General features: G+C 47.7%; 1 protein-coding gene across 1 annotated transcript; it reads right to left on the bottom strand.

The window, feature by feature from the left end:
* Positions 1-219: 219 nt before the first annotated feature.
* RHO (rhodopsin) lies at positions 220-7,281 on the bottom strand. Its single transcript, XM_072129233.1, has 5 exons — positions 6,802-7,281; positions 6,544-6,712; positions 3,696-3,861; positions 3,364-3,603; positions 220-1,728 (listed from the first exon to the last, which is right to left on the bottom strand). Exons 1-5 carry the CDS (start codon positions 7,160-7,162, stop codon positions 1,600-1,602), a joined length of 1,065 nt encoding a protein of 354 aa, XP_071985334.1. The 5' UTR covers positions 7,163-7,281; the 3' UTR covers positions 220-1,599.
* Between the last annotated feature and the right edge of the window lie 3,171 nt (positions 7,282-10,452).

Genomic DNA, 10,452 nt, shown 5'->3' with positions numbered 1-10,452 from the left:
CGTGCACCAGAAATCCGGAATCTGGCGCCCCCTGCACTGTACACAGGACACTGCATATAGTACACACACAGTGAACTGCTCTTAGTAAATGTGCAGAGTAGCAGAGTATTGAATCCTTTGCTCCATGGACCCTTGTATTACCCCTTTACCCTCTACCGCCCCCTTGTGGTCACCTCAGGTATCACCCAGTATCCAAATCAATGAGTCACGAGACAGAGATTTAAGCAGGAAACGTTTTATGTGGAAATATCTTCTATAACATTGTACAGAAAATAAGAGACTACACCCGGGAAATCTTCCAGCATCCATGATCCCGGGGCTGTATCCACACGCGTGTCCCGTGTGCGTGGGGTGGCTAGCTATTCATGCACGCCTAAACCAAATCTGGCAGGTAACATTTTTCTATTTACAACATGAGATTTGTGACGGTACCACGAGGGGGGGGGGGCGCCGCGTCTTGGCTTTGTTATCGGGGAGAGGGGGGGCTGCTTTAACCCCTTCTGCCCTGGTCACCTAAAAAATACGAAACTTATACAAGATAGAAGAAATCTTACAAAATCCGTCTCCGAAGCATCAACCTGGGGAAGGAGAATGGGCAAGATGTCTGCGAGGAGGGAAGACTTTAATGACCTCTGGTGACCTCTGATGGCCTCTGATGACCTCTACCAGCATCTTGGAAGACATTCAACTTTTCCAGATTAGTAGGAAACTAATTGGGTAATTTTTGGAAGGTTGGGATGAAGAGTTTTAGCCAGGAAGAAAGAAGTTATGGGGAACCTGAGATTGGGTCTGGAGTGTAAGCTCTTGGAGCAAGAATTGGTTGTTCCTTCGGCCATTGCTTGCAGCATGTCCCCTCCTGCACCCTGTTGTGCCGCCCCCACCCCATCTCCTCGGTGGCAGGGTCATGGGTCACATCAATGAAGGGAATGGACCTGGGGCCCCTGGACTGGTGGGGCCCGGGGGTCTCCTCCCGGTTCTATACCAATATTTGATGGCAATGGGGGGGGGGGGCTGGTTAGTAGATGGGGGTCAGGTCTATCGGGTGGGGGGAACGTTTACAATTACACAAAAAGACATAATTTTTTTGGTTTTTTTCACTTGCAGAGTTCTCTTTATTACGGGTGCGGAGGGTCGGCCTATCCGTCACTACCAGACCTGCCCGAGGAAAAGCGCAGAAACCGGAAAATACCTTACAAAAATATTCTTCTCTTCTGTTGCATTGCAAAAAATTAGAGGTATGAACTGGCGGGAGGCGACACATCAACCCCCGGGAGGCGGCGGCAAAGGACGGGAGCGCAGCGTCACATTCAGTCTCTCGATTTCTTGGGGGTTGCTTTTTTTGGGACTATTTGGACTTTTCCTTTAAGATATTTACAGTCTCGAAGGAATTCTTGGTGACAAACCCCTTGGATGCCGCAAGGAGTCGTTCTTCAGCAGCGAAGGGGTTCGCAGGGGGTCGGCTGCTTCTTTCTGGAGGACAAGATGCGTGTGATGGATTGGAAAGGGGACTTTGCGTATGTCGCCGCCTTAGCGAGAAGGAGACGGGGTGGTGGGAGCTGTGAGAGGCAGCGCACCCTGAGACACCTCTGCATGAAGCTCCTATGCAGGAGACACCTGGCTGGAGGAAACAGAAGAAGCTTCTGTCTTGGAAGTGGCGGCAGAGGAAGCCTCATCATCTCCAAAGGGATTCTTACCGCAGCACAGGGTGGTGATCATGCAGTTACGGAACTGGAGGAGGAAGGAGAAGATGTCAGTGACCCATGCTTTACACTGCAGCTCAGATCTATAAGCAAATGCTTAAAGGGAACCCATCAGCAGCCGTGACCATATAGACTATGTACTGTCCCTGGAGAGAAGTGTAATCAGACCTCACACTGCTGTGCTCTGTGCTCTCTGCAGCCAGTGTTATGTATTGTCCCTGAAGAGATGTGTAATCAGACCTCACACTGCTGTGCTCTGTGCTCTCTGCAGCCAGTGTTATGTATTGTCCCTGGAGAGATGTGTAATCAGACCTCACACTGCTGTGCTCTGTGCTCTCTACAGCCAGTGTTATGTATTGTCCCTGGAGAGATGTGTAATCAGACCTCACACTGCTGTGCTCTGTGCTCTCTGCAGCCAGTGTTATGTATTGTCCCTGGAGAGATGTGTAATCAGACCTCACACTGCTGTGCTCTGTGCTCTCTGCAGCCAGTGTTATGTATTGTCCCTGGAGAGATGTGTAATCAGACCTCACACTGCTGTGCTCTGTGCTCTCTGCAGCCAGTGTTATGTATTGTCCCTGGAGAGATGTGTAATCAGATCTTACACTGCTGTGCTCTGTGCTCTCTGCAGCCAGTGTTATGTACTGTCCCTGGAGAGATGTGTAATCAGACCTCACACTGCTGTGCTCTGTGCTCTCTGCAGCCAGTGTTATGTATTGTCCCTGGAGAGATGTGTAATCATACCTCACACTGCTGTGCTCTGTGCTCTCTGCAGCCAGTGTTATGTATTGTCCCTGGAGAGATGTGTAATCAGATCTTACACTGCTGTGCTCTGTGCTCTCTGCAGCCAGTGTTATGTATTGTCCCTGGAGAGATGTGTAATTAGACCTTTGTGTATGTTGTTAGTAGGAGCAGGACTGTGATATATAGATTTATATTTCAGGATTGTAGCTTCTCCAATTGCACTAGGTGTGTCCTCACACTGCTGTGCTCTGTATACAGCTTCTTCTTAACCAGTCCCTTCTGCTCCTGGTGACTGTTGTTGTATTCATCCAAATTTCTGCAACAGCATTTTCTCATAACAGAGGGGGAGTTGCTATGTAGTACATCAATGCACAGAGCACAGCAGTGTGAGGACACGCCCCTAGTGCACTTGAAGAAGATACAATCCTGGAATATAAATCCATATTTCACAGTCCTACTGCTACTAACAACATACAAAAAGTGTTATTACATATCCATGGACAATACCTAAAACTGGCTGTACAGAGCACAGAGCACAGCAGTGTGAGGACACGCCCCCAGTGCACCTGGAGAAACTACAATCCTGGAATATAAATCCATATTTAACAGTTCTACTGCTACTTACAGGTATGATCACACAATACCTAACACTGACTGCAGAGAGCCCAGAGCACAGCAATGTGAGGACAAGCCCTTAGAGGAGCTACAATCCTGGAATGTAAATGCATATATCACAGTCCTGCTGCTACTAACAACATACACATAGGTCTGATTACACATCTCTCTAGGGGAGGGCAGCACATGGATACTGACTCTCTCCCCCTCTTTGTGACGGCCTTAGGCAGAGGCCGCAGTAGCCATACCCCGGGTGGGATGTGGAGAGGTGAAGGGTCAGGTTATGGAGGGCAGAGCTACTTACCTGCTTGTTGAGCATAATGTAGATGACAGGGTTGTAGATGGCAGAACTCTTGGCAAAGAAAGCTGGGATGGTCATGAAGACTGGGCCGAACTCGGAGCCTTGATGGGTGAAGATGTAGAAAGCGACGTAGGCGTAAGGAACCCAACAGATCAGGAAGAAGACCACCATGATGATGACCATTCTGGTGACTTCCTTCTCAGCCTTCTGGGTGGTGGCAGATTCCTGCTGCTGAGCTGCGGCCTGTGGGGCAGAAGACATAGAGGCCAATGAGGAGGCGCCTCCTAGTGGTGGGGCACTGGCATAGCCATCAGGGCCGGCGACCGTCCGCTCACCTCTTTGACTGTGCACACCAGGCGGCCATAGCAGAAGAAAATGATGATGAGGGGGATAAGGAAGTGCACAATGAACATGTAGATCACAAAGGACTCATTGTTGACCTCGGGCTTCAGGGTGTAATAGTCAACTCCACATGAGCACTGCATTCCCTCAGGGATGTATCTAGAAGAGACAATCAGCAGCATGTTATAGAGCAGGAGGAGCTGGGCACATTGTACACAGTGTCCTATCTGCAGGCAGCATGTTATAGAGCAGGAGGATCTGAGCAGATTGTACATAGTGTCCTATCTGCAGGCAGCATGTTATAGAGCATGGAGAGCTGAGGAGATTGTATACAATGTCCTATCTGCAGGTAGCATGTTATAGAGCATGGAGAGCTGAGAAGATTGTATACAATGTCCTATCTGCAGGTAGCATGTTATAGAGCAGGAGGTGCTGAGGAGATTGTATACAATGTCCTATCTGCAGGTAGCATGTTATAGAGCATGGAGAGCTGAGCAGATTGTACATAATGTCCTATCTGCAGGCAGCATGTTATAGAGCAGGAGAAGCTGAGCAGATTGTATATAGTGTCCTATCTGTAGGCAGCATGTTATAGAGCAGGAGGATCTGAGCAGATTGTACATAGTGTCCTATCTGTAGGCAGCATGTTATAGAGCAGGAAGAGCTGAGGAGATTGTATGCAATGTCTTATCTGCAGGCAGCATGTTATAGAGCAGGAGGAGCTGTGCAGATTGTACATAGTGTCCTAGCTGCTGGCAGCATGTTATAGAGCAGGAGGAGCTGAGCAGATTGTACATAGTGTCCTATCTGCAGGCAGCATGTTATAGAGCAGGAGGAGCTGAGCAGATTGTACATAGTGTCCTATATGCAGGCAGCATGATATAGAGCAGGAGGAGCTGAGCAGATTGCACATAGTGTCCTATCTGCAGGCAGCATGTTATAGAGCAGGAGGGGCTGAGCAGATTGTACATAGTGTCCTATCTGCAGGCAGCATGTTATAGAGCAGGAGGAGCTGAGCAGATTGTACATAGTGTACTACCTGCAGGCAGCATGTTATAGGACATTATGTACAATCTGCTCAGCTCTCCATGCTCTATAACATGCTGCCTGCAAACAGGACATTATGTACAATCTGCTCAGCTCCCAATGCTCTATTTGCAGGCAGCATGTTATAGAGCAGGAGGAGCTGAGCAGATTGTACACAGTGTCCTATCTGCAGAAAGCATGTTATAGAGCAGGAGGAGCTGAGCAGATTGTACATAGTGTCCCATCTGCAGGCAGTATGTTATAGAGCAGGAGGAGCTGAGCACATTATACATAGTGTCCTATCTGCAGGCATCATGGTATACAGCAGGTGGAGCTGAGCAGATTATATATAGTGTCCTATCTGCAGGCAGCATGTTATAGAGCAGGAGGAGCTGAGCAGATTGTACACAGTGTCCTATCTGCAGAAAGCATGTTATAGAGCAGGAGGAGCTGAGCAGATTGTACATAGTGTCCCATCTGCAGGCAGTATGTTATAGAGCAGGAGGAGCTGAGCACATTATACATAGTGTCCTATCTGCAGGCATCATGGTATACAGCAGGTGGAGCTGAGCAGATTATATATAGTGTCCTATCTGCAGGCAGCATGTTATAGGGCAGGAGGAGCTGAGCAGATTGTACATAGTGTCCTATCTGCAGGCAGCATGTTATAGAGCAGGAGGGGCTGAGCAGATTGTACATAGTGTCCTATCTGCAGGCAGCATGTTATAGAGCAGGAGGAGCTGAGCAGATTGTACATAGTGTCCTATCTGCAGGCAGCATGTTATAGAGCAGGAGGAACTGAGCAGATTGTACATAATGTCCTATCTGCAGGCAGCATGTTATAGAGCAGGAGGAACTGAGCAGATTGTACATAATGTCCTATCTGCAGGCAGCATGTTATAGAGCAGGAGGAGCTGAGCAGATTGTACACAGTGTCCTATCTGCAGGCAGCATGTTATAGAGCAGGATGAGCTGAGCAGATTGTACATAATGTCCTATCTGCAGGCAGCATGTTATAGAGCAGGATGAGCTGAGCAGATTGTACATAATGTCCTATCTGCAGGCAGCATGTTATAGAGCAGGAGGAGCTGAGCAGATTGTATATAGTGTCCTATCTGCAGGCAGCATGTTATATAGCAGGATGAGCTGAGCAGATTGTACATAATGTCCTATCTGCAGGCAGCATGTTATAGAGCAGGAGGAGCTGAGCAGATTGTATATAGTGTCCTATCTGCAGGCAGCATGTTATATAGCAGGATGAGCTGAGCAGATTGTACATAATGTCCTATCTGCAGGCAGCATGTTATAGAGCAGGATGAGCTGAGCAGATTGTATATAGTGTCCTATCTGCAGGCAGCATGTTATAGAGCAGGAGAAGCTGATTGAATGGTACTCAGTGTCCTATCTGCAGGCAGCATGTTATAGAGCAGGAGGAGCTGAGTGAATGGTACTCAGTGTCCTATCTGTGCATAGACATAGCTTAGATACATAGTGGAACAGACAGTATGGTATATAATAGACTTAAAGAGATTGTCAATTTTTACGAAAACATTAATGTGTCTTCCAAAAAGAAGCAGCGCCACACATGAGCACTGGCTGTGTGTGGTATTGCAATTCCAAACATCATAGTCCCTGAATTACAACAGAAGATCTGCCAGTGTTTTCCCAAGATTGCAACTCATGTCCCATCTATAGGATCTGCTGATGCTCTACTGCGAGATGGCTGAGCGCTCTCCATCCCCAGCTCACACAGGACCCCAACAGTGGGACCCCCAATCATCCTTACAATATATGGACAGATCTGCGGTCACTTACCTGGACCATCCGAAGAGAGGAGGAGCGGCACAAGCCAGAGCCATGATCCAGGTGAACACTACGCCCATGATGGCGTGGTTCTCACCAAATCGGAAGTTGGCCATGGGTTTGCAGACCACCATGTATCGCTCAACGGCCAAGACCACCAGGGACCAGAGGGCAATTTCACCTGTAAGAGAAAATTAAGGAAAATTTGGTCAACTTTGCAGATATGGAAGACGTTGTCTACTGCCCCATCAACCAGAGGTAAGTACTCACCACCGAGGGTCGCGAAGAAGCCTTCAATGTAGCAACCGGTCTGTCCGAAGACAAAGTATCCGTGCATTGAGGTGTACATGGTGACGGTGAACCCGCACAGGACCATGAAGTGGTTGGCGAACGCCAGGTTGAGCAGGATATAGTTTAGGGGTGTTCGGAGCTTCTTGTGCTGGATGGTGACGTACAAGGTCATGAAGTTGATTGGAAGCCCGAGAAGAATGAGCAGGAACATGTAAGCGCTCAGGGCGGAGTACTTCCATGGCTCTGCCAGGTAATACTGAGGGTATTCAAAGGGGCTCCGCACCACCCCTGACTTGTTGGAGTAGGGTACGTAAAAATTTGGTCCTTCTGTTCCGTTCATAGCGGCGGCTCTTTAAGGTCCTAACCCCCCCGATCTAATCAGAAAACCACCGATGTGTTTCCTCCTAAGGAAAGGCTGTGTGTACCTGGCGAAGCGGCTCTGCAGAAGGGAGCACAGCACCTCCGCTCTTTATAAGGTGCCGCCATTGCTGGTGTCAGCACCAAAGGATTTAGGTCTCCATTAAGCAGATGTAATCCACGCTAAGGTTGCAAAGTGTTAATTGGCTTCTCATAAACGTATTAAGGCTACACCTGTCCCAGCGTTAAACACCGAGAGGAAAGTGACAGCCCGACAAATCCAGGTCACCGGACCCCCAGCCCAGAGAGGAAGAGGGGCGCAGACTCAGGGGCGCAGACTATTGGGGTCACATGAAGGATAAAGCGGATATTTACCATCGCCCCTTCCTCCCCATAGACTGGAACCAGCGACATCACTCCTATTGTTTCATGCAACAATGTTATTACTGTAATGTCCCCCATGTATGTACAGCGCTGCGGAATATGAAGGCGCTACAGACATAACAATTTATTAAACATTATATTATAGTATTCCTTATGTAAAGGAGAGTCACTGTATAAGTTACATCCTGTATTATACCCCAGAGCTGCACTCACTATTCTGCTGCTGGTGCAGTCACTGTGTACATACAGGACATTACTTATCCTGTACTGATCCTGAGTTACATCCTGTATTATACTCCAGAGCTGCACTCACTATTCTGCTGCTGGTGCAGTCACTGTGTACATACATGACATTACTTATCCTGTACTGATCCTGAGTTACATCCTGTATTATACCCCAGAGCTGCACTCACTATTCTGCTGCTGGTGCAGTCACTGTGTACATACATGACATTACTTATCCTGTACTGATCCTGAGTTACATCCTGTATTATACTCCAGAGCTGCACTCACTATTCTGCTGCTGTAGTCACTGTGTACATACATGACATTACTGATCCTGTGCTCATGGATGTCCAGACTTATGGGATTTTTGGGATGGGTAGTGTATCCCAGGATTTGCTCTGCCAGGCAGATATGGAGATGGGTCGGACTCCTTTCCCTACTGTCACCTAATGGGCATCATGAATGGAGGTTTTGCTATACGTTTTCATCTACTATCATATTGCAGCTATATCACCCAGAGCTGCACTCACTATTCTGCTGATGTTATGGTGGGAATCTTGCAGACACATGGGACCAGACACATGGCTGTCATCATATAGAAATATTCAGTGTATTTGGATCCCAATCTTCCATTAGATTCTCCGTTTGCTGCAGTATGGAAGATGTTAACTCCAATCCCTCCTGAATCTGCAGCAACCTGAGTAAAGCTCCTGTAATTACTGTCCATGCAGGACTTAGGTCATTAATCCTGTCCATCATCCTGAGACAAGGGGATAAATAGCTCCACATTCTCCTTCACCGGCCCAGGGAGAGGGAACGACTACACAACCCCACAGAAACTATAAGGGTGCGTCCTGCAGGGAAGAGGCTGCAGTTACTTTCTACACAGTGCAGGGTCAGGAGGGGCTGGGATGTCTGCAGTGTAATAATATCACATGTTATGGATGATACATGGTACAGGGTCAGGAGGGGATGGGATGTCTGCAGTGTAATAATATCACATGTTATGGATGATACATGGTACAGGGTCAGGAGGGGATGGGATGTCTGCAGTGTAATAATATCACATGTTATGGATGATACATGGTACAGGGTCAGGAGGGGCCGGGATGTCTGCGGTGAAATAATATCACATGTTATGGATGATACATGGTACAGGGTCAGGAGGAGCTGGGATGTCTGCAGTGTAATGATATCACATGTTATGGATGATACATGGTACAGGGTCAGGAGGGGCCGGGATGTCTGCAGTGTAATAATATCACATGTTATGGATGATACATGGTACAGGGTCAGGAGGGGCCGGGATGTCTGCAGTGTAATAATATCACATGTTATGGATGATACATGGTACAGGGTCAGGAGGGGCCGGGATGTCTGCAGTGTAATAATATCACATGTTATGGATGATACATGGTACAGGGTCAGGAGGGGCCGGGATGTCTGCAGTGTAATAATATCACATGTTATGGATGATACATGGTACAGGGTCAGGAGGGGCCGGGATGTCTGCAGTGTAATAATATCACATGTTATGGATGATACATGGTACAGGGTCAGGAGGGGATGGGATGTCTGCAGTGTAATAATATCACATGTTATGGATGATACATGGTACAGGGTCAGGAGGGGCCGGGATGTCTGCAGTGTAATAATATCACATGTTATTGATGATACATGGTGCAGGGTCAGGAGGGGCTGGGGTGTCTGCAGTGTAATAATATCACATGTTATGGATGATACATGGTACAGGGTCAGGAGGGGCCGGGATGTCCGCAGTGTAATAATATCACATGTTATGTGTGATACATGGTACAGGGTCAGGAGGGGCCGGGATGTCTGCAGTGTAATAATATCACATGTTATGGGTGATACATGGTACAGGGTCAGGAGGGGCCGGGATGTCTGCAGTGTAATAATATCACATGTTATGGGTGATACATGGTACAGGGTCAGGAGAGGATGGGATGTCTGCAGTGTAATAATATCACATGTTATGGATGATACATGGTACAGGGTCAGGAGGGGATGGGATGTCTGCAGTGTAATAATATCACATGTTATGGATGATACATGGTACAGGGTCAGGAGGGGCCGGGATGTCCGCAGTGTAATAATATCACATGTTATGGATGATACATGGTACAGGGTCAGGAGGGGCTGGAGTGTCTGCAGTGTAATAATATCACATGTTATGGATGATACATGGTACAGGGTCAGGAGGGGATGGGATGTCTGCAGTGTAATAATATCACATGTTATGGATGATACATGGTACAGGGTCAGGAGGGGATGGGATGTCTGCAGTGTAATAATACCATTTGTTATGGATGATACATGGTACAGGGTCAGGAGGGGATGGGATGTCTGCAGTGTAATAATATCACTTGTTATGGATGATACATGGTACAGGGTCAGGAGGGGATGGGATGTCTGCAGTGTTATAATATCACATGTTATGGATGATACATGCTACAGGGTCAGGAGGGGCCGGGATGTTTGCAGTGTAATAATATCACATGTTATGGATGATAAATGGTACAGGGTCAGGAGGGGCCGGGATGTCTGCAGTGTAATAATATCACATGTTATGGATAATACATGGTACAGGGTCAGGAGGGGATGGGATGTCTGCAGTGTAATAATATCACATGTTATGGATGA

Source organism: Engystomops pustulosus, chromosome 10 (assembly GCF_040894005.1).
Source record: "Engystomops pustulosus chromosome 10, aEngPut4.maternal, whole genome shotgun sequence".
In the NCBI taxonomy this organism is placed as follows: domain Eukaryota; kingdom Metazoa; phylum Chordata; class Amphibia; order Anura; family Leptodactylidae; genus Engystomops; species Engystomops pustulosus.
The sequence above is the reverse complement of the archived record's forward strand: the minus strand, read 5'-3'. Positions and strand labels throughout refer to the sequence as shown.

What these genes read in the sequence shown, in the direction of transcription:
- RHO (XM_072129233.1), bottom strand. Translation starts at nt 7,162, where the DNA reads ATGAACGGAACAGAAGGACCAAATTTTTACGTACCCTACTCCAACAAG. An exon ending in CCTCTCTTCGGATGGTCCAG is followed by an intron (nt 3,862 to 6,543) that starts GTAAGTGACCGC and finishes TGTCTCTTCTAG; the next exon opens with ATACATCCCTGAGGGAATGC. An exon ending in TGGTGTGCACAGTCAAAGAG is followed by an intron (nt 3,604 to 3,695) that starts GTGAGCGGACGG and finishes TCTGCCCCACAG; the next exon opens with GCCGCAGCTCAGCAGCAGGA.